Here is a 23,624-nt window from a genome sequence, read left to right on the forward strand (position 1 = left end):
CCATGTTAATCTCCGTTTCTGAAAGATGAATATGATAATGATGCTTTCTTTCCAAAATCTCTCACTTCTCACTGTCTCTAGGTGTACCGGACCAATCAGTGTGCTGGCGAATTTGTTGTGACTTTTCCACGTGCCTATCACTCTGGATTTAATCAAGGATACAATTTTGCTGAAGCTGTGAACTTCTGCACTGCTGACTGGGTCTGTATACATCTGGCATAACCTAGCTTTTCTCTTATCTGGGCACTGTCTGGTGCTATATATTAAAAGGCATCCAAGTAGTACCCATCTGAAAAGGATTATTGTTTTGGTTACAGCTCAAGGTGCAGTTTTCTTTACATTGGGCAAAATACAGTTATGGCTATTTAGCTTTTTGCTGAGGAGGTTTGGCAGCTCTCCAGTTTCCTTCTTGCCATTAGTATGGAACAAGCAACTTACAATAATAACCCTATGGTGGTTTGGTATCCAAATACTAATATGCTGTTAACATTAGACAGGCATGTATTCAGACACCTCTTTATTAAACTAGCATATCCAGATACATTGCTTAAAGTTTGCTTTTAAATTTTCTTATATTGTCTGTGTATTTTTTTTGATTGAGCAAAAACACAACACTCGTATAAGCCCCTTGAATAATTTATGCATATCACACTGTATTACACCATGCTATGATGATAAGTTACATAAGGCTGAATGGTCAAAATACCTTGCATCAAACCAATTTTAAGCACAACACTTGTTGCAGTCCAAAGCCTGGGTATTTTATCTAACTTAGATGCAAGCTGAAACCTTGCAGAATTTCCAGAGGTTGTGACATGCTCTGTGCAGTAGTCGTCTTTTTGGAAATTAAATCTCAAATATTGGGGAAATTGAAACTTGTTCAGTATAGTCATACCTTGGGTTATAGCCACTTCAGGTTGCGTTTTTTCAGGTTGTGGACCGCCGAAACCTGGAAGTACTGGAATGGGTTACTTCCAGGTTTGGCGGTTGCACATGCACAGAAGTGCTGAATTGCAACCCACGCATGCACAGCCACGGGTTGCGAACGCTGCAGGTTGCGAACGTGCATGCCACATGGATCACGTTTGCAACCTGAGCGTCCACTGTACTGACTTACAAAGTCAAACCTTCATTCACCACTCTGAAGAACATGAAATGTATATACTATATATTTTGGAAAGTTCTTTTGTCTGTTTGCTCTGCATTTGGACACCTTTGTTTTTAATAGAACCAGAGCTTGAAAATTAAAATTGATATAATGCAATGTTGCAATATAATGCAAAGTTGATCATTCTGAAAGAACCTTTGTATTTTCTACTTTTTTCATATTCAAGTGAGGCAAAATTTCCTTTTTTTGGACATCTGATCTTTAAGGTTGCCTCACTTGTTTTTTTGCTGAAATAATTACTGTTGGCAGGAGACTAGGTGATATACTTCAAGTCTTGCAGTGTAAGTCCAAATCTTACTCTGTTACTATGTTGACATCATTTTCCTCTGTTAAAATGTGTTGGCTCTTGCAGCTTCTTTGGTTTATCAGATGTTATGAGGAGATGGTATCCCCTTGAGAGACTTACTTTCAAGTCTCACTCCTCTTGTTTTTTGCTTCTCATCCCCATTGCTGTTTATCTTTTTTTGTTCCCAGCTAATTATGTGGTTGGCTTGGAGTTTCTGGGGGAGAGGCGGATTTCAGACAGGCTATTTGAGACTCCTTTGGCATCATGTGAAATGAAGCCCTTGGGTTCCAGACCTCACACAAGCAATTCCCTCATATCCCCCACCCCAAGTTGACTCCAAAGAGCTTGACTTACTGAGGCCCCTGGAGACCCTACTCCTGGATAGTGTGACACACTTAATGCTCATAATAATTGCCTATATCATTTAATGAGACCATTTTAACGTGTTTTTCTCATGAACTCCAGTGTGGAAGCCCAAGATGAGCTGGGGATAGCTCTAAACCAGATATCTCGCTTCTTGCATTTCTAGCTTCCAATAGGTCGGCAGTGTGTCAGCCATTATCGGCGACTGAGGCGTCACTGTGTGTTCTCTCATGAGGAGCTAATTTTCAAGATGGCTGCAGACCCAGAGTGCTTGGATGTGGGGCTGGCTGCCATGGTCTGCAAAGAAATGACTCTCATGACAGAAGATGAGGCACGTTTAAGGGAGGCTGTCATACAGATGGTGAGTTCAGGGAAGCTCTGCTTTCGTGCCCTTTGGACTGAACCAAGAGATTGTGTGAGGCCTTGGAAACAAAAGGTCTTCCCCTGACCATTATCTTTGTTAGATGTCACTTTTTCTTTGCATTAGGGAGTTCTGATGTCAGAGGAGGAAGTGTTTGAGCTGGTTCCAGATGATGAGCGTCAGTGTGCCGCTTGTAGGACCACCTGTTTCCTGTCTGCTCTTACGTGTTCCTGTAACCCTGAACGACTTGTATGCCTATATCATCCAAATGATTTGTGTTCATGCTCTATGCAGAAGAAATGTTTAAGGTACCATCTTCCCAGTCCATCCTGCTTCCTTTTGTATACTGCCTTACTTTCTGCCTCTAAACTAGGATAAATGTTTACAGTAATAATGTTCCCTCTTATTCAAAGATCCATTGCATAATAGTCTGACAAATACATAATGTTGTTATCATCTTTCCCATTTTTTTTTTTTTTTTTTGCTTCTACTCACTTGAAAGTTGCAGTACATTTGAAAGTTCTTCCTCCTTGTTTATCTCCAGATACCGGTATCCACTAGAGGACTTCCCTTCCTTGTTGTACGGAGTGAAAGTCAGAGCACAGTCCTATGATACATGGGTCAGCAGGGTCACAGATGCGCTGTCGGCCAACCTCAACCACAAGAAAGGTTAGATGCAGTTTTGTTTCCTATTGGAATCTGTTAAGGAAGGTTTTCAATTGGTTGGAAACACAAATGGGAGATGGACTTGAGCAAAACCAAATCCTAAAACAATATATAAAGTTCAGGGAAAGCTATACAAAATACTTCACCAAGACATGTAAACATGTATTTAAAACCAAAAATACTAAAATGTTCAACATAGAACTGAATTAAGTCAGCAAATGATTTAACACAGTGAGCTCCAGAGAGCCAATGTGGCATATTAAGCGTGTTGGACTAGGATCAGTTTGAAATCCCCACTCAGCCATGAAGCTCACTGGACCAGCCACACATTCTCAGCCAAATCTGCCTGATTTGTGGGGAAGATACAAAATGGGGGCATGTACAATAAAACATGCTTTGGAAGTGTCCCTGAGCTCAGAGGAACAGCTTGTAATGTGACACAAAGAAAGGCTACAGGGTCAGAAAAGCTGTGCTGGTGTGTGAAGCTACTTCCTTACGTTTCTACACTGTGGCTCTATGTCCTGCAGAGAGGTAATAGTTTTCTTGTCTTCAAAATAAGATTGAGACAGTATGCATTTGACCTGAGCAAGCTTACATGACCCAAGCAAGCTTATATGACATCCCAGCTGGGAATGTCACTTCTTATGTCGTCTGAAATACTTGTTCCTTTTAGTACTGCATGCTTGACTTCCTGTTTCATTATATATATATATATATATATATATATATATATATATATATATATATATATATATTTGCTTTCGTAGATTTTCACGGGTACAGGAATGTAGGTTTTGGTGTCTTCGGGTGTCTTCCCGTGTAAGAGTTGGGGTGTCTAGGCGACGTTTCGACGAGGTCTCACTCGTCATCTTCAGGCTGGTGCTTTCGGCTTCTTGTTACTAGAACAGAGCAGGATCTCAGTGTTTGAGTTCCTATAAATACTGTTATACACCACACCCCCTCAACAGTATTTATAGGAACTCAAACACTGAGATCCTGCTCTGTTCTAGTAACAAGAAGCCGAAAGCACCAGCCTGAAGATGACGAGTGAGACCTCGTCGAAACGTCGCCTAGACACCCCAACTCTTACACGGGAAGACACCCGAAGACACCAAAACCTACATATATATATATATATACACCACACCCCCTCAACAGTATTTATAGGAACTCAAACACTGAGATCCTGCTCTGTTCTAGTAACAAGAAGCCGAAAGCACCAGCCTGAAGATGACGAGTGAGACCTCGTCGAAACGTCGCCTAGACACCCCAACTCTTACACGGGAAGACACCCGAAGACACCAAAACCTACATTCCTGTACCCGTGAAAATCTACGAAAGCAAATATATATATATATATATATATATATATATATATATATATATATGGACCAGTTGCCCAGAAGCAGCCAATCAGCTGCTGCTCATTTATCAAGCAGCAAATGCTTTCAACATTAGATCATGCAGGACATACATTTGCAGCAAGGGATGGCTAGTTCAGAATTAAATTTGTAGTTTGACTCTGTTCTTGAGGAGGTTTAATACTTAACATTTATTCCATGTAGCAAGGTGATGGGTGTGTTACACAATGTGTGCAGGGTTTCTGATACCAAGCTAGTATCTCTTGCAGAGAGCTGCCTGCACCCAGAAGCCTGGGGGGCGCACTGAGCTCAGCGCCCCCCAGGCTTTGGGCTTCGCGCGGCTCTCTGCAAGCCGTGGGAGAGCTGCGCGAAGTCGCACAGCTCTCCCACGGGTTGCGGATAGCAGCCTGTTCTGGGGACTGGTTTTTTCTCTCTTTATTTCCCCCCAAAAAAACTAGGTGCCCCCTATGTGCCGGTGCGCCCTATGGGGCGAAAAATACAGTAATTAGTTAGTGGAAGTATTTGATTGCCAGCCTACCTTTCACACAATTTTTTTGCAGAAATGAGGCTAAAATACTGCCATGAATTGAGGCATCTTAACTAAAGTGAGGAGCAAATACTTTCGTGATGTAGGAAATAGCTCATAACAAATGGATGCATATGATAACTTGAATGTGTTCAGTCTACTGTTCTTGGGGACTTTGTGGTTGGGTGTGGGGAGTAGTTTGCTGTGCTTGTGTATATGTGCAAATGGCCTCTTAGCTAATTTCTTGCAGATGTGATTGAGCTGAGAGTGATGTTGGAGGATGCTGAAGACAGGAAATACCCAGAGAACGACCTCTTCCGCAAGCTGAGAGATGCTGTGAAAGAGGCAGAGACTTGTGCTTCAGTGGCCCAACTGCTTCTGAGCAAAAAACAAAAGCACAGGTATGACCAGGAAGGGTGGAGGTAGATTTTTGGCGTAACTGTATAAATCAGCAACCAAAAACACTTATTCTACTGTCAAAATAAATTGTGCATGCCTTGCCAGAATTGACATTTTTCAAATGGAATATATTAGTTTGGTGGGCGGTTGGGGGGATGTGCCAAAGGCAGTTTGGTCGTGAAGGGGGGACAAATTGGAAAGTGCTTAGAGAAGTCAAATCAGAAGGATTCTACCCCCTAGAGAATGCGTGTAGAAAACTTTTGCAGTGGTGAGAGAATTGGAACTGGTGAAACATTTCAGATTGGAAATAATGTGTTCAAAAATGACCAAACTGGTGTTGATCACATTTTGTTCATGCTGAAGGAATTTTGCTGCTTCTGGGTACAACTAGAAAGACCTAATTAATATTTACATGGGTATTCTGAAGGACTCCTTTCTCCTCCATGTGAACTTGCATATTAATAGAAATCACTGATGGAGGCCCTGCTCTGGTTATTTCACCTTCAAAAGTTAGGTTGATGGTGACAGCATTGAGCAATGTGGTCCCCAAATATTTGTGCTTGTTGTGAGGTGAAAATTGGTGGAGATTTTGCCAAGCTTTAACTCTGTATTTTTACATAAAAATCTACACTACTGTTAATTTTGATAAAATATTGGGCTATACAGCTTTTAAAGTATTACATTGTTAACATCTGAACTCTATTTTTCAGAGTGTGTGATGGTAAGGCCTCAAACTCCCCTACAGCCTCGATTTTATGTAACAAATTTGTTTACGTAACCAGAGGAAATTTACTATGTGTTGTTGTTGTTAATTTATTAATCGCATTTGCCTTTGTCTCAGTGGTCTCAAGGCAATGTGCAATAAAAGAGTAAAAAACAGTTAAACACAAAACACCCAATACAGTTAAAACAAAACTAAAATGATACAAAATAGACACTCATGGGAATGACTTATTTATCCAGCTGGGAAAGCCTGTTGGAACAACAGCAACAAAAAAAAGTTGCTAAAAAGTGTGGATAGTGACACCTGTTGCATCTTGACAGGAATGCTGTTCCATAGAATGGGCAGCCACACTAAAAGCCCTGCTCCAAATTACTGTGGAGCGGGCTTCTGAGATGTTTGGAATTTACAGGAGAAACTTCCCCAGAGAACAACTGGTCCTGGTCTGTATAGGGCTTTACATGCTAGTACCAACACCTTGAACATGGCCCGTTTGTTGACTCTGTTGCCCTCCAGGAACTGTGTATGTGATTTACAAGGTTCTTTTCTTTCCCCATAGTAGACTGACCCCAGAGAGCGGAAGGACACGGACCAAGCTGACTGTGGAAGAACTGAAAGCTTTTGTGCAGCAGCTGTTTAGTCTTCCCTGTGTCATCAGTCAGGCCCGGCAAGTAAAGGTGGGTTTTTGGAGAAGGCTGTACTTGGATTGAGTTTTGGTTTTCTTTAGAACCGAGGTGGCTACCTGATTTTGACTGAAGGGTGTTCATCCTGCACATGCAGTCATGCCCAGGCCTGCAGCCCCTGCTCCTCAGCTGATCTTTGCAGTTCAGCTGTGTCTGTGTCTGTGTGTGGCAGGGAGTATGGGGGTGTTATCAACCCCTCTCTGCTCAACAGATGTTTGATCTTATGAGGTGGTGATTTCGATTGCCATCACGGCACTGAACTGTAATAATCTTAGCACTTTCTACTTTTCTTTTTTATACACCTCCTGCCCTTTAAATCAGTGGGGGTTGAAGGAAGAGAGCTGGATCAGACTCTTCATCTGGAAATCAGCTGCCTCTGATTTAGAGCTTCCATTTCCTGTTTGAAATGAAAGTTCTGCAAGATAATTAATGAACATATCTAAGTTTGAAAATTATGCAACCCGGGGGCTGTGTTTAATACACTATTCCATTTAGTTCTGTGGTCTTTAAATCTTCCTAATGTTAAACAAAAAATAATTTGCATTTTGTGTACTCTAAATATAGCCAAAGTGATACAAAGGCAGATTGTTTTCCTGACAGTGCTTGCTCTTCTTATGGTTTGAGAAGCAAATTGTTCAAAGGGGGGGAAGCAGTGAGCTGGACACTGTAGCATCCCAGGAGAACAAAACACGGACAGTAATGAGACTGAATTTGATTGTTTCCAGTAGTCATAGTCAAGAAAAGTGTTTTATGGGGAGGGGTTTCAGGTTTAACACAACGGATAGAAGCAAGTGTCTTAGCACTGCTTGCCATTCCAGTCAAAGCTCTTATAATAGCACTTTTTCCTACCTTGTCAGTTATTCTGGGCAGCATTTCTTGCAATAAACTCTTCATTGTAGCTTTTTTTCTGCCTGACATCAGATGTCATTGCTTAGAACCTCAATAGTTCTGAATGTTCAGCTCATCCCAAACATACCAGTACTTAGTTATGCAGTCTGCAACCCCTCTGGCAGCTGCCATCACTGTAGTGAATGAGCACTTTGTTGTCGCTCCCTTAGAACCTGCTGGATGACGTTGAAGAGTTTCATGAACGTGCTCAGGAGGCCATGATGGATGAGGTCCCTGACTCATCTAAGCTGCAGATGCTGATAGACATGGGCACTGGCCTCTATGTGGAACTTCCTGAATTGCCTCGCCTGAAGCAAGAGCTGCAGCAGGCACGCTGGCTGGATGAGGTGCGGGTGACCCTTTCAGATCCTCAGAGAGTTACCTTGGATGTGATGAAGAAACTGATTGACTCAGGGGTGGGGCTGGCCCCACACCATGCGGTAGAGAAGGCCATGGCTGAATTGCAGGAGCTGCTCACAGTTTCCGAGAGGTGGGAAGAGAAAGCTAAAGTCTGCCTGCAAGCAAGGCGAGTATTACTCTTGGTCATTCTGCTCTCTGTTTACAGGACCTCGGAATTGCGGTGTCATTTAAGCCACAATGAGTTGTAGTCGAGTCTTGGCCTCCCAACACGTGAACTGACTCCTCTAATAAGTTTATGGAGCGGTGCCTGCCTTATGGCCAAAAAATGAAACCAAACCATTCACATTCTAATTCTGTCCTTCAGAGATAAGTTTGGGAGCGTCTCGCTAAAACTGCACTTTGAATGCTGTTGATGATATTCAGTTTTCATTATCAGCTTTAAAAATGGAATAAATAACGCTGAAAAATGCACTGCCACAGAGAAGGGGTTAGTTTTGGGTGATGGCTGTTCAGACAATGACTACGTGGTAGCTAGGACTTTATAATGATGATGATGATGATAATTTATACCCTGCCCATCTGGCTGGGTTTCCCCAGCCAGTCTGGGTGGCTTCCAACTGAATATTAAAATACAATACTCTACTAAGCATTTAAAGCTTCCCTAAACAGGGCTGCCTTCAGATGTTTCCTAAAAGTCTGGTAGTTGTTTTTCTCTTTGACATCTGGTGGGAGGGCGTTCCACAGGGCGGGTGCAACTACCAAGAAGGCCCTCGGCCTGGTTCCCTGTAACTTGGCTTCTTGCAGCAAGGGAACTGCCAGAAGGCCCTTGACACTGGACCTCAGTGTCCGGGCAGAACGATGGGGGTGGAGACGCTCCTTCAGGTAAGAAAGCAAGACCATATGCTAATCAGGTTGTGTCCCCATGCACCCCCAGGCCTCGGCAAAGCATAGCAGCTCTGGAGAGCATTGTCAATGAAGCAAAGAACATCCCTGCTTACTTGCCCAATGTGCTGGCACTAAGAGAAGCCCTGCAGCGAGCGCGAGACTGGACATCCAAAGTGGAGGCTATTCAGGTATGGTTCACAGCAAGCAATGGAGCTGGTATATATATCCTTAAATCCTTTCCAACCGGCATTTGCTTCCTTCCTTGAAAAGACAGCATCATTTTTTCATTTTGAAATCTGATATTCATTGATGGTCCCATTCATTTCCATGCTTTTTAATCCTGATGCATCCTGGCAATGCGTTGCAGTGTCTTCTTAATATTTACTTACCGTATTTATGTCCTGCCTTTCCATTTCAATAAAGATGCTGAAGGCTGCAAGCGATATACAGCAAAAATAGAATAAAACTGTAAAATTTCTTTAAGTGAAGAATGGCAGGGATTCTGTTCCCTGGCTGGGATTGTGTTTAGTTGTGAATAAAAGCTGACATTTTTAGTTCTCTGAACTGGCTTCGGAATGTAAGGGTGGATAGTCACTGCTGGTGACAACTACTCAGTTGGAGCAACTTGAATACTGAAGCCTTCTCCAATTAAATGAGCTGCATTTGTATTGATAAATATGTGGCATCATCCACCATGCCCCTTATGTCTCAGCCTTAGCCTTATAGCTGCATTTCCTTGAACAAAAATTGAACAGGTCCTTTTATAGAGGTTTTCAATTTTATATTTATGCACCCATACAAGCTCACTTGTTCCTCACAAGCAGAGTGAAGTCATTTGCTATTTACAGATAGGTGTTCTGGAATTCTGTACGTACAAATTATAAAATTTGTTTTTGGAGTAAATTATGGAAACTATTGAAATGTGTAGGAAATTATTAAATGTGTGTGTTTTATGGGTGAGAGCTGGTAGTGTAATAGGCTGCTTGGGGTCACTTCCTTCCATACACTAAGGCCATCTTTAGAGGCCCTTTCCCAAATGCTTAGGCCTTTGAGTTCTGGCAGGAAAGAGCCTTTTCAATTTTGGCACCCCAGCCTTGGGACACTCATCCCAAGGAAGATTGCCTAGGGCCTTCTCATTACTTCATGGGTTGGGCCCATAGTGCAGCAACACAGCCCCTGTGTTGGATGGAGAAAGTCCCAGGTTCAATCCCTGGCCTCTCAGTTAAAAAAAATCAGGTGGCAAGTAATGGGACAGACCACTGCAAGAAACTCTGAAACCACTGCCATGGTGGTCAGTATTGCCAGGTTAGGTGGGTAATATTTCTCCTAAAAGGCATTGTCCAATGTATTTTTGGCAGCAGACATGGACCCTTTTATTTTCTCAGGGCTATTAGTGTGAATTGCTTTTATTTTACTGTTGTAATTTTATTCTCTTACTGTGTCATGCTGCGTTAATGCTCATATGTGATTTTATTGCACTTATCCATTTTATCCTAATATAATTGAACAGTGTTGAAATCCACCCGTGGCTGCATAGGATGGCATAAGTTCAGTTTACTGTGGTGGTTGGAATGTTTAGCTGAGAATTATTCTTTACCCCCTAGAATGGGAGCAACTATGCATATTTAGAACAGCTGGAGAATCTGTCTGCAAAAGGCCGCCTGATACCCGTCCGCCTTGAGGCATTGCCACAAGTCGACTCACAGGTAGCAGCAGCCCGTGCCTGGAGGGAGCGAACAGGCAGAACGTTTCTTAAGAAGAACTCGAGCTATACACTCTTACAGGTAAGTTGTGGGTAATTCTGTATTGGGGCCTGTAGAAATGACCTTAGCATTGCTTTCAAATGGTTAACTGGGGCTAGTGTAAGTTTACCAGATTTTTTTCAATGAATCCGGGGACACTTTTCAACTTCAATGGATTTTGTATGGGGACTGATTTGTAAATCTGGGGGCTGATTTGTAAAAATGGGGACAGCTGGCAACCTGAGGCTAGTGACTATCTCTATCTGATGCTTGGCACTGGTATAGCCATAACACTTCCCTGTGTCTTAATGCATAACCGATTGAGAAGCATTAAATCTGTGCATGAGTGAGATGAAAATACATGAACTTCAGGACCATGTTAAAGGGTTCTCTTTAGGAAAATGGGTCTGCTTTGCCTGAAATTGATTCCCCACCCCCACCCCAAAAAGTTTCAGCTTGCTAATTAAGTACTGTTTACCAAAATCATTTTAATTTGTCCCACTGGTGAATTCTGATTTAAATCTGGTTTCGAATGAAATTTGTCTGAAATGTTTCTGTGAAGCATTCAATCTGAGTGGTCTTATAACTGGTCTGCTTTTTGGTTGCAGGTTCTGAGCCCTCGAACTGACATTGGTGTTTATGGAAGCAGTAAGAACAGGCGAAAAAGAGTCAAGGAACTGATAGAGAAGGAGAAAGAGAAGGAGCTTGACCTGGAGTCCTTGAGTGAGCTAGAAGATGGACTAGAAGAGACCAGAGACACTGCAACTGTGGTAAGGAACTATAACAGCACTGCACTGGGTTTGATTTCTTCTATGGGGGGCCCTTACATATTAACTTCATGGAACAATAAATGCTTGTGAGTGTTGTTACCTGTGGCAGGTATTTTGGCCAATTTTTGATCACTCCTTTTGTTTCCAGGCTCAGGACAAAGTGTTGATGCTAAAGTTTAGAGCCATGAATGGCTTGGGACTCTGTGTATCTTAATGTCTACCTTCATCTGTAGCCTCCTCTCCACATGCTGTGATCATGACCTGAGGCCCAGCTCTTCCAGGGCCAGGGCACCCAATGGAATGCCTTACCAACCTGGGTGCAACATGCCTCATTGCTATATAGTTTTAGGTGGCGGGTAAAGAGGTAGTTGTTTGTAATTTTTTGAGATTAAATAAAACAGAATAGCTATGCTGCATAGTTCTTGTTTGCTCAGTGGAAGTCTCTTCAGTGTTGAGATGGAAAGCTTTCAATCATAATTTTAAAAGTTATGTTAAAAATGGAAAGCATTTCGGAAGAATGATAAAATGTACCTGCATGTAAAGATAATGATATAATTATGCTGTAAACCCTCATTACGTGGAGAGATGTGAACTGCTTTTGAACACTGGACTAATCTGTAAACATAAGTTCATAGGAAATTCTGTGGAAATTAAGATGACGGTTCTTCTGCACATTTAAAAATGATATATTTCTATAGTGCTTCACATGAGTTTTTGAGTTCAGTAATAATGTGCCAGAGATGGAGAGAAAAGTTTGCCTAAGGCCAGCTAGTTAGTTCATGGCAGAGATGAGATTCAAACAAGGGATCTTCTGATTCATAGTTTGGTGCTGTGGCCTCTTTGCCTCCTCAGCTCCCCACTTAAAGGAAGAAAATGGGGTTTAGCAGCTGAGCTGAGTGAAGGGGTTTCACCTGTTCTTCTCCCTGTCCAATAGGTGGCAGTCTTCAAGGACCGTGAGCAGAAGGAGATTGAAGCCATGCATGCCCTCAGGGAAGCCAACCTGGCAAAGATGATGATGGTGGACCGCATCGAGGAGATCAAGTTCTGCATCTGTCGCAAAACAGCCAGTGGGTTCATGCTCCAGTGCGAACTCTGCAAAGACTGGTTTCACAGCACCTGTGTGCCCCTCCCCAAAACCAGCTCCCAAAAGAAAGGCTCCAGCTGGCCTGCCAAAGAAGTCAAGTTCCTATGCCCACTCTGCATGCGTTCGCGAAGACCCCGCCTTGAGACCATCTTATCTCTGCTTGTGTCCTTGCAAAAGCTGCCGGTCAGACTGCCGGAGGGGGAGGCACTCCAGTGCTTGACAGAGCGGGCTATGAGCTGGCAGGACCGAGCACGGCAAGCTCTGGCTACAGATGAACTGTCCTCTGCATTGGCCAAGCTCTCTGTGTTGAGCCAACGTATGGTGGAACAGGCTGCCCGGGAGAAAACAGAGAAAATAATCAGCGCAGAGCTACAGAAGGCCGCAGCCAACCCTGACCTACAGGTAGGGGTGAGGCAGGGCCTAAGCAATACATAGGATGTAGTTTGTTTCTCTGGTGTATGTAGTGCTTCTTTCTGGGAACACTTGAAAAGTTGTTGCATATTAAGAACTGTTGCTTAGTTTGATCTGAGTGCAGTCCATCTCCTGCAACACAAAGCTTCTGGTGATTTTTTTTTTTTTAAATTAGGTGTCTTGTAAGGCCTACAAGTGAAGGTGTACACAATAAGGACCTCCACAAAAACAATAAGGCACAGAACTTTATAAAAATGTATATTCAGTTTTCATAGCTGCAGTGCACCATTCAGACAATGGCCAGTTACTCTGGAATTCCAGCTGATCACATTTTCTTTTGCATTACAAAAATAAAGTCACAAGGCTTACAACAGGGGTCAGCAACCTTTTTCAGCTGTCCCTCAGACAATGTGGTGGGCCGGACTATATTTTGAAAAATAAATAAAAATGAACGAATTCTTATGCTCCACAAATAAGATGCATTTTAAATAAAAGGACACATTCTACTCATGTAAAAACACGCTGATTCCTGGACTGTCCGCGGGTTGGATTGAGAAGGTGATTGGGCTGCATCCGGCCCCCGGGCCTTAGGTTGCCTACCCCTGGCTTACAAAATCAGGTGAATAAGGTTCAGTTTGAACAGGAGTGGGTTCACAGTTTAATAAACTCAAGTTTGTTACGAATGTAGGTAAGTGGCCAAATTGCATCCGTTTTCTTTAAGCACATAAAGTATATTCATTGACCAGCAGGGGGTTTATAGGCTGCAAAGCCAGAGATTGTAAAATGTGACAATCAGGACAGGTGTATGTAGGTGTACTTCCGTATTGTTTTACTGATGGGATTCTAGCTTTACTTTGAAGAGTTACTAATCACATTTTGGTATCCTGCCTCCTGTTTGCTTCACTCCTTTTTCTGTTTTGGCTTTCTCTGCCAAAATACAGTATACTGTATTTTATTTAGATGTGAAGATTACATTTCTGGATCTGAATTGTATCCATAGAGCAAAGCAAAGGAGACCTCCTGTTGAATTCTTCTAAATTAACTTAGTTTTAACCTCCTAATACTTTTTCACCCCTTAGGGTCACTTGACTAGTTTTCAGCAATCTGGCTTTAACCGGGCAATGAGTAGTGTGTCGTCATCTCCGCGACAGACTATAGACTATGATGATGAGGAGACGGATTCAGATGAAGCCATCAGGGAAGCATTTGGCTATGACATAAAGGTCAGCACTGCAGTAAAAATCTTTGAGCCATTAATGTCAGTTTTATTTCTTCAATGAAACTTCAGCCAATTTACTGTAGCTTACATTCACAGCTGTAAAAGTTGCTTGACACATCAAGGTGATCCAAGATGTGTTGTGAAGCTTGTAATGGATTTTAATCTTACTGCAGAGTTTGCATTTGAATTAACTGACTGGAAATGAGCAAAAATGCACTGTCCGTCCCCATAAATCTGGAGAGAGGTATTGGCCCTCTTGTCTATCTGTTGCAGTGGTTAAAAAGTAAACCATAAGCCATGTTCCTATAACACACTAGCTTAACATATGTTGGCACAAAAATAGATAACTCTATACCTACATTCTGCTCGTAGGACAATGCCAGTGTAAAATCCTCTAGCAGTGTGGAGCCCAACTTGTTTTGTGATGAAGAAATTCCCATTAAATCTGAAGAAGTTGTAACACACATGTGGACAGCCCCCTCCTTCTGTGCTGAACATGCATATTCATCAGCTTCCAAAAGCTGCTCCCAAGGTAACATTTCCTATATATATGGGGCATCTAAGGGATTGTCTGACCTCACAGTAACATGTAACACTTGAGTGCCTTGTGGCTCTTGAGTAATTAACTATAATTCTAGCTTCCACTGCTGTGTTTGATCATTCAAGAGACTTTGCAGTCTGCCATAATTAAGGGAAATAATTGCCATTCGCTACTAAGAAATGCAGCATTTGAAATGTTTATTTGAAGTCTTGTCTGTTCTAATCCTTTTTATGTTAATGGAAAAGTAAACCATTATCTTTTGACTTGTCTGGTGTGATTTTCGGCTTCTCTCTAAAAGGCTCCAACACCCCAAGGAAGCAGCCTCGCAAAAGCCCCCTGGTACCTCGAAGTTTAGAACCTCCTGTGCTTGAGCTGTCTCCTGGAGCCAAATCACAGCTAGAAGATTTAATGATGATCGGAGATCTCCTAGAGGTTTCTCTGGATGAGACCCAGCACATCTGGCGGATCTTGCAAGCAACACATCCACCATCAGAGGATAGGTTTCTACATATTATGGAGGTGAGGATGGGTGTTCCATACTGAGAATCATTTAGTTCCCTTAACTTACCTTCAAAAGGAAGAGTTTCCATCTCTTTCCTTCCCCCAAGTCCCTTTTCAAGACATGCTTACTTAATGCTGTAGGGTTCCCCTCTGTTTCTTCCACATCCACTGAGGAAGGCAGGACAGCCTGTGGCTCTGGGTCTAGGAGATGAAACAAAATTGGCTAGAACAACAACTACCTTCTCTTCCCTGCTTAGTTAAGCTAGAGAAGGGGTGGGGAATCTTTACTATGTTGAGGGTTGCATTCCTTCAGGAAAAGCCTCATTCCTCCCCCCCCCATCACTTTTTCATCTCTTTCCCTACCCCATCAAAAATCTCCTTCTTACTAGGCAGTTTGGCTCAGGGGAAAACAGACTCAGTCATGTGTGTGTGAGAGCTTTTTATTTAAGCCTATCTGTTGTAGAGGGAAGTCAGGCAGGCTGCAGGCTGGATCCAAAGGCTGCTGGTTCCTGAGCTCTGGTGTAGACAGTATGAGCTAGATGGACCAACTGGTCATTTTCTGTATAAGATTGAGAAAACTTTGAACTGCAGCACCTGCCTTTCTGGGTCATGTAGCCTGTCTCTCTCTGCATATATGTGCACACATTCTGCTTATTGATATGCATTACATACACTCTTTTGTGCCCTCCCAGTGGTGACTAAAATGGCCAATGTTGTGGGGCGGATGAAGGGTTTTCACTTGGCCTCCACTCCAACAATGAACAGTGTCACCCAAGTAGCATCACAGCAGTATGTGTTGCACTCCCTGGAATCGCTACAGGATTTAAACAATCCTAGTTCCTTGACTTTGCTTTGTGATATGTCCGTCTTCCTAACCTTTCTTTTGTCAAACTACCTTTTCTTTAAGGATGACAGCATGGACGAGAAGCCATTAAAAATGCGGGGAAGAGACTCTTCTGAGCGGAAGCGCAAGCGCAAGCTGGAGAAAGCAGAGCAGTTCTTTGGCGAAATGAAGCAGAAGTCTAAAGAGCTGAAGAAGTTGGAGAAACCCAAGAAGAAGAAGCTAAAACTGACCATGGATAAGACGAAGGAGCTGAACAAACTGGCCAAAAAACTGGCCAAGGAGGAGGAGCGGAAGAAGAAGCGTGAGAAGGCAGCCGCGGCCAAGGTGGAGCTGGTGAAAGAGTGCACAGAGAAAAAGAGGGAGAAGAAAATCTTGGATATCCCCTCCAAGTATGACTGGTCAGGAGCTGAGGAGTCTGATGATGAAAATGCAGTATGTGCTGCACAGAACTGCCAGAGGCCCTGCAAGGACAAGGTGGGTCACCTTGGCTGAACCTTTTCAGAGCTCAGTACTAGCCTGCTGTCTTTCAGGCTGTCTTAGCATTCTGTCACTTTATTTTTATTTAAAGGGTGTAAACCATACAAATGTATGCTTGATAATAATGAACAAGGAATTTTATGTGTGTGTACCATTTATGCATGTATGACTTAGGCTGTTCTGAAGCAGAATTCAGTCTTGCTAACTGGATTCTGACTGCTGACAGATGCAGTTTAAGAGATGCAGTAGAGAAATGGGTAAATCTGAAAATAGTTCGTCCATCTGATAAGTTTTCCCATCTCCTCATCTTTCCTTCCCTGCTGGCACTCTAGAAAACCTGCTGACTGACACCCAGGAGTTAATTCCAGACTTGAGAGAGAACTGTATTCCCAGGCCTTGGTGTGTATCGAAGTGAAAGTCTCTAAGCTGGCCGTGCGGTCCTCGTCTAGGAAAGTTAATCTTCCAAAAGCTCTTGCATAAAGCCTGTGAGCCATGAGTCTGCAGGTTGAGGGAAGCCACATGCTGCACTGCCCCACTTTTCTTGCTGGAGGTAAATCTGCAGAGCTTTTAGAACTGATCGGATTATAGCAAATTAAATCTCTTCCGCCCTGGAGACCTTTTTTCAGGTCCACTTGCAGCAACTTTGGACTCTACTTTCAGCTCTGCAAGAGCAATCTCCTGGAAGCAACACTCAAACTTATCACAGTTTTGTGCTGCTTCTGTTCAGAGAACATTCCACAAAGCTGCTCTGCATGTGTGTGCACGCATAACTAGGATTGACTTGTGTGTTGGCAATGCCAGCTATTGCCTATGTGCAGTAATGCACCTAATCACCCAGGGTGGGGAAACAGGGTATGCACTAACAGAGGGTTCTTGTGCAGGTGAACAATGCAGATTGCTGTTGGCTGTGCGGTTCTTTGTTGAAAAATAAAGCTTTCCTTTTGCAAAAAAAGCCACACGCCTCAAAATGTAAATCCTGCACAAGTGCATAAGCTGCTGCAGAAATTTCCATATGCTGCAAAAGCCAGGGGTTTGCTGCAGAATTTAGCTGCAGAGACCTAGGGAACACACCATGAAGATGCTTTAAATTGCCTATTTTTTAGACTGATCGCTCACACTATCCACACCAGTTCAGACCAGAGAATATTGTAGAACATCCTTGCTAATTTGTTCCTTTATAAACTTAATGTATTTTTTAGAAACCAGTTTAAAACATATTGCCACTCATAGTTGCCCTGCCCACTGTGCACTTGTCCAAAAAAATACAAATAAAAAAACGTTTCAGTGCCAAGAGGCTGCTAAACACTGGCAAACTGTAGGAGAAAGAGTTTCATGGCATACAGTAGCCATCAATAATGTTTCTGTACATTTCTCTTATTCTAATGTTTTGCACTGTTTTGCTTAAGATGGCACACTTGTTCTAAGACCCAATGGTTGGTCCTGTGGAAAGTGGTGGTCAAAGAATAATAAAATAGTAGAGTTGGATGGGACCGTGAGGGTCATCTAGTCCAACTCCCTGCAATGCAGGAATCTTAAGCATCCATGACAGATGACCATCCAACCTCTGCTTTAAAAACTTCCAGTGAAGGAGAGTCCATGGTCTTGAAGAGGGAGAAGGACCCAGGTAATAAGAAAGTTGATGCAGATGCTGGAGCACAGTGGACTCCATTCTGCCACTTTATGAGATTCCAGCCTCAAAGCTATGAAGACATGAATGGTTCCTTAAGTCTGAATCTGAGGTTGCTGGAACAGGTGGAGTTGTTTGCTGCCCCCAGCAAAGCTACAAGCTTGAGGACCAAGCTCAAGCCCCCATCTTCCTACCTGCTAACCATAGTCACCTTAGTCTTATCTAGATAGGGCTTTAATTAACTTTGATCCTCAGTGGTCAGACATCAGGCATAGACTCTGCAGAACCTGGATTGGACAAAAAGTATAGTGATCGTTACATGAGTAATGCCTAATGCCATCCCTACACCTGATATCTCCCAGTGGTTTCATACATAGTGGGTGTGCATTATGGGATTCTGTAAGAAGGGCTGGTGGGGGTGAGGCAGGGAAGTGAGCAATCTCATCTTACTGGCCCTTGGGGTTTCTCTCAAGAATGAACACAATAGCCAAGCAATTCTGTGAATATTAGTTCTGTAACTGGGGCGCCAAGACTCATGGCCAGTACTTTGAAAGGCTGCAAAGGAAGTCGTAACAAGGCCTGTAGGAGATTGTTTCTCCCACAGTAGATGGGAATGAACCAAAAAGCCACAATCACAGTCTCTGTGCCATTTAGACCAAAAGTCAAGTTAGCAGGAATTTTAGAAAACATTTTTGGGGTGCAATTTGCCACTTGGAACAGGTCCACTGGATGATGCTTTGCAGATACAGTGGCAGCAAAGAGGGAAGGCTGATGTGTCCATTGATCAGTTTTGGCATTAATAAGAGTTAACACTGGTCTCTCCTTCACGTGCATCAACTTCCTAAACCAGAGATTCAGTGCCAATGAATAGGCTATTGGGAGTAACACTGGCTAAAGTCAACCTTCTGTTGTACACATCAGCCAGACCATTGACAGGTACCCATTCCCTGTTGCTTATCCTCCAGAGTTGCGGAATCCAGCTTGCTTCATGAATCCAGTGGCACACCAGCCTAAAAGGCCTACTACCCCAGTGAGGGCACCTGAGGGAGGGATCTCTGCCTTCCAAGTTGGCAGTGGTGTCACCCACCTTGCCTAATAGGCTTTCAGACTAGGGCAGATCGTGGATCCCAGAACTTACCCTGTTGCATGAACAGAGCAAGGTATTGGTGTAGACCCCTGGTTGTCAGAGACCGAGAAGTTCAAGTCAGCTCCGGCCTTGGTTTGTATGCTGAATTATCCAGTATAATGGGTCTGCCCAACCTCCAGCACTGCAGAAATAGATTTTGCATTCAATGAACTAAGAACCGCATACCTTAATGCATAGCTAAGGTACCAATAACTGTCTTTACCAATAACTGACACTTCTCTCTCCCCACTGCAGTTTGGATACTTGCACGAGACCAAAACCAGGCCTTACTCAGCCAGGTCTCATAACGCACAAAAGGTCAGTGGCCTTATCCAGAATTAAATAATGGATAATAAATGTTTAATTGCCCACTGACGGTTCCAACAACCATGACAGGTTGGAGGCAACAGCCCTGCACCCCTAAAACACCCCAGCAATTGCAGGAAGTGACACAGAATTAGCACCTCCTCAAGTACTCTTGAAGTGCTCTGCTTGGAGACAAGAGGAGGCAGAATTGGGTTCAAATGTTGGAGTATCTTAATTTACTGTACTTCATTCATCTTTTTGGGTAGGATTAAGGTCAGACGCTCAGTTAAAATCCTTTTGACTGCTGAAATAAATGCTTTTCAGTGTCGGGAACCAAAGCTTGTGTTTCTCTTTTTGATGACAGCGTGCTTGCCTTTGGTTTAACTGATAATTTTAGCACTTCCATCCCACTTGTGCTTCCTCTTTTATTTGCTCCTGCCACTGCATGGTGGCCATTAACCCTCTGCCACATATGGGCAAAAAAACACAAGCAGGAATTCTTTGATCAGTGACTAAAGCATTGCTAGAAACAAAAAAGTAGGATTGGCTCAGAACAGCAAAAAGGGGAAGCAAACTGTGTTTAGCCTTGAATTAAGGAGGTTTACAATAATATGATCGAATTGGGTTTATGGCTACTTTGAGATAATAAATTTTAAATTCTTTTAAAGTAGAGTGCACTTAATTTAGGGGACAAAATCCGATACTACTTGAAAATCAAGCCAACTACTAATTTAGGGGATGATGGTCTGCTTCAACTTGATACCTATGGTAGAGTTGAATATATGAAGCTGCCTGATACCTTTGGCCCAGCTACTTAGACCGGCAGCAGCTATCCAGGTCTGGATTTGCTGCAGGCTTGAACATGAATGTCTTCATATATGCATATATTATGCCATAAAACTGTGGACTCTCCCTTTACTTTTTTACTTCCAATTTTGCCTGTATATGACATTGAAACCACAGATTTCAGGAAGGGCCAGTTTCTGGTCAGGAACCCCTTAATACTGGAAATATTGTGTGTGTGTGTGTGTGTGTGTGTGTGTGTGTGTGTGTTTGTGCGTATGTTCTTGAGGAGGAAATGGAGTATATTGAACAAATGGACATTGTAATTATCTAGAAAGTGAGCCTTAAATGTATAGCAGCAGCTAATTCTCACTGTGTTATGTCCCTGGCCTTTGTGATCTTAACTGCAAGAACTGGGATTGTGCTCGCGTCATTTCACATGATTATTTTTTATGCAAAGTGCCATGTATCTTGGTGGTGAAATGCAAGAGCCTAATTGCCCACTTACCAGAATCATAGTCCCCTCTGTGTTATGGAAGTTTATGCAGGTAATGTATGCTCATACTGTATGCAAGCTAGGATGTTGTATGAATCTCTGAGTCTTCTGGGTGCAGGCTGTGAAAACCCTGCTTTGTTACTTGAATGAGAATTGAAACATCTGAACCATGGGAGGCGCCTGCGATATGTTGGTTTCAAAAATGAAGTCTCCAGGTAAATCCTACAGAATGGGGCTTTTCCTTCTCACAGGCTTTCCCTGCCCATTTCTGTTGCATTAACCAGGGAGTCGTCCTCCCTGGTAAATTCCCAGCTAAGTATTCTGCACCCCTCAGTCTGTCCCCTTGAGCAGAAGTTACCTGGGAACAACTGATGAGGTGCTGTAGCATCTGCTGCTGGTTTCTGGCATCCTTAACGCTGCTCCTGATGGACAGGCTGAAGGTCTGGGGCCAGATGCAGTTCTCTCCTTCAAAGATGCCCGGCTTCGGCTGGGGAGGGCGGGATATAAATAAAATTTTATTAATATTATTGTTATTATTATTATTATTATTATGGTGGTAAAGAATGAATGTATTAACCCTTGCTTCTCTAATGACACCTGAATAGGTTTGTACTCAGTTTCTCAGCTTCTGTAATGCTAAGCTGGAGAATTCTGTCGCCTTTTGTGAGTCTCTCTTCCGTTGCGATGTCACTAACACGTGTCTATTGTATCTTACAGGTAGACTGGGTGCAGTGCGATGGCGGCTGTGATGAGTGGTTTCATCAAGTTTGCGTTGGTGTCTCGCCAGAAATGGCCGAGAGTGAAGATTATATCTGTATAAACTGTGCAAAGAAACAGATTCAGGAGGCAGGCAGTCCGACACATGCACCACCTCCTCATTTCCTGCTGAGCTACAAACTACCTTTGGAGGACCTCAAGGAGACGAGTTAGCAGCCGCTTGGTCTTACTGGGACGTAAGGGAAATGGAACACTAAGATGGCGGCGTGAAGCTAATGTAGCCACTTGGAAATGCTCCACTTCTGCGGACGTACGGCCCTATAGCGGAGCTGGCCCCATATAGCTGGCTTCCTTTACGCAAAAGGGATGTCATGGGCACAGGGGTACTGACCCAGCTATGCAGATACCACCCTGTTGGAAGTCCCAGCCAGTGTATTTACTCCCATGTTTCCTTTAAGAAAAAAAGAGGCTAAGCATAGGTACCACCTTCAGGCTGAGCAGATATGAGGCCCATGGATTAAGCTACTTTGCCTCAACAGTTCAAATGGGGGTCATTGCTGAGAATCCTGCAACCCACAAGTTTGCCTCTTGAGTGGTGGGCTGATTGGGCAGAGGTGCCTAGGCCATGCTATGTGGACAAGGAACTTGCGTTGAGCACCACACAGGGGGAGATGGGTGGGTGGAATACAAACAAACAAATTAGCTCCTGGTTTTGTTGTTAGAAGGCAAAGGAACTATAGGTCTTGGAAACAGACGTTGATTTTGTGTTTGCCCTCCTTCCTTTGGTGGTCCCTCCCCTTGTTGTGGGAAGGTCACCGTATAAATTAACATGTAGCTGAGGGTATGTTTCCTTGGCAAAGCACTCCTCTCTGCACTGGTGGCCATTTCCCCTTGTCTCAGGCTTTGCTTGACACCCTGTCACTAAGCTGTCTGAAGCAAGGTGCAGCTGGTATGATAGGTATCACGAGTGCATGGGGTTGGAGATGGGGGCTGAGAGTAGCCCAGCTTCCTCACGATTCCACACTGACATGCTTCTGTGAAAAACGCCAGCTCACAAGTATTCCCAGTATCACCAAACGGTAGTTTCACAGTTCTAAAAATGCAGTCTACAGATTGCAGCCCTGCTTCCTCGCCTTTAGGTTTCTATGGATTAAAGGCCTACACTTGGCCACAAATCTGGCTCAATCTCTCTCTCCGCCCTCCCCCCCCCCCCGCTTTCCTGGAAGAGAGGTGACTTGGGGAGCAGGTGGCAATTGTTTTAGTAAACCAATTTTTTAAAAAGGACTGGTTTTTACTTTTTTCTATGTCTCGGACTACTGACTTGTTCTACAAAAAAAAGAAAGATTATTTTTCTTTGGTTTTTATACTTAACCACGGTTACCAGCAGCACAGAAAAAAGAGAGAGGCTCACACACACACACACAAAAAAAAACCTGCCTGCAGGCTTGGGTTTTTAACTTCATTCCTTCCTTGTAGTACAAGGAAATTAGCAGTTACTCCCCACATCCTTGCTCCACCTGCTGCCTGTGTTTTAAATAGGTAAAAACAAAACATTTCATGTGCTACCTTCATGTTGGAGTTTGTTCTGTTAGCAGGGCATCTTGATCCTTGCTGGCTTTTCTGTGAGTGGCTGAAACTGGCCATGGTGGTGTCTCTCCCCCCTCCCCCCCCGTTCCCATTATCTATTGTGTTTCCATTCTTCTACAGTTCTAGGAGTGTTGTAACTATAGTGTCCAGTCTTACTAGATGCAGGGGTTGGGATTTTCTAAAAGATAAAAATCTTGTAGTGTTCTGCCTTGACTGTTTTGTGTCCCTTCTGTTGTATCTGGTACTTGGAGATGTCGTTGATCAAGCATCTTTGTCCTGAAGCACATCACTGGCTTCCGTCTGCAAATAATGCACCTCCTATAATATCGGGGTGGGGGACTCTCATTAAGTCAAGAGGGGGGTCTAGTGTTTTTATAAAACTGTTTACAGGACCCACAAGTGTTCTCCTGAGCTGCATTTCAACTTGACCCTCTAACTCCTTTGTGAAGAAGTGGAAAATGCTGACAAGTTTCTCAAGTTTTCACTACATGTTGAAGAGGCAGGCAACCCACTTCTGCTTCCGCTGTAAAATTGAATTCAAAAACATCTTTCCTCTTCAACAGCTCATGCAATCATAGTTGACATTTCAAAGAAATCTCTGGCTGGGTTTCCTTGGTCTCCCCCATTCATTTATATAGCTTTCTGGATTGCAGTTTCAGCTTTCGGAAACAAAGTGTCCTCTCAATTGTGTGGCCGCAAGGTAAGAAAGTGTAGTGATTTGCAAAG

At 43.3% G+C, this 23,624-nt stretch overlaps 1 protein-coding gene across 7 annotated transcripts in view; it reads left to right on the plus strand.

Annotated features, from left to right (window-relative positions):
- KDM5A (lysine demethylase 5A) overlaps positions 1–23,112 on the plus strand; it is a 45,526-nt gene extending 22,414 nt beyond the window's left edge. For 2 of the 7 annotated variants that reach the window (XM_081209768.1, XM_081209772.1), the window contains 17 exons: positions 82–201; positions 1,984–2,178; positions 2,305–2,486; positions 2,723–2,847; positions 4,982–5,132; positions 6,411–6,528; positions 7,593–7,948; positions 8,717–8,855; positions 10,272–10,451; positions 11,018–11,179; positions 12,114–12,665; positions 13,754–13,897; positions 14,266–14,425; positions 14,733–14,953; positions 15,843–16,253; positions 19,265–19,327; positions 21,312–23,112. In XM_081209768.1, coding sequence (XP_081065894.1) covers positions 82–201; positions 1,984–2,178; positions 2,305–2,486; positions 2,723–2,847; positions 4,982–5,132; positions 6,411–6,528; positions 7,593–7,948; positions 8,717–8,855; positions 10,272–10,451; positions 11,018–11,179; positions 12,114–12,665; positions 13,754–13,897; positions 14,266–14,425; positions 14,733–14,953; positions 15,843–16,253; positions 19,265–19,327; positions 21,312–21,524 — 3,492 coding nt within the window. In that variant the 3' untranslated portion in view covers positions 21,525–23,112. Of the gene's footprint in view, positions 1–81; positions 202–1,983; positions 2,179–2,304; positions 2,487–2,722; positions 2,848–4,981; positions 5,133–6,410; positions 6,529–7,592; positions 7,949–8,716; positions 8,856–10,271; positions 10,452–11,017; positions 11,180–12,113; positions 12,666–13,753; positions 13,898–14,265; positions 14,426–14,732; positions 14,954–15,842; positions 16,254–16,588; positions 16,807–19,264; positions 19,328–21,311 lie in introns of all 7 variants that reach the window. The other 5 variants (XR_014012082.1, XR_014012081.1, XM_081209769.1 and 2 more) reach the window with 5 other exon arrangements.
- Positions 23,113–23,624: the final 512 nt, after the last annotated feature.

Source organism: Podarcis bocagei (genome assembly GCF_964188305.1).
Source record: "Podarcis bocagei genome assembly, chromosome: 10".
Classification (NCBI taxonomy): Eukaryota; Metazoa; Chordata; class Lepidosauria; order Squamata; family Lacertidae; genus Podarcis; species Podarcis bocagei.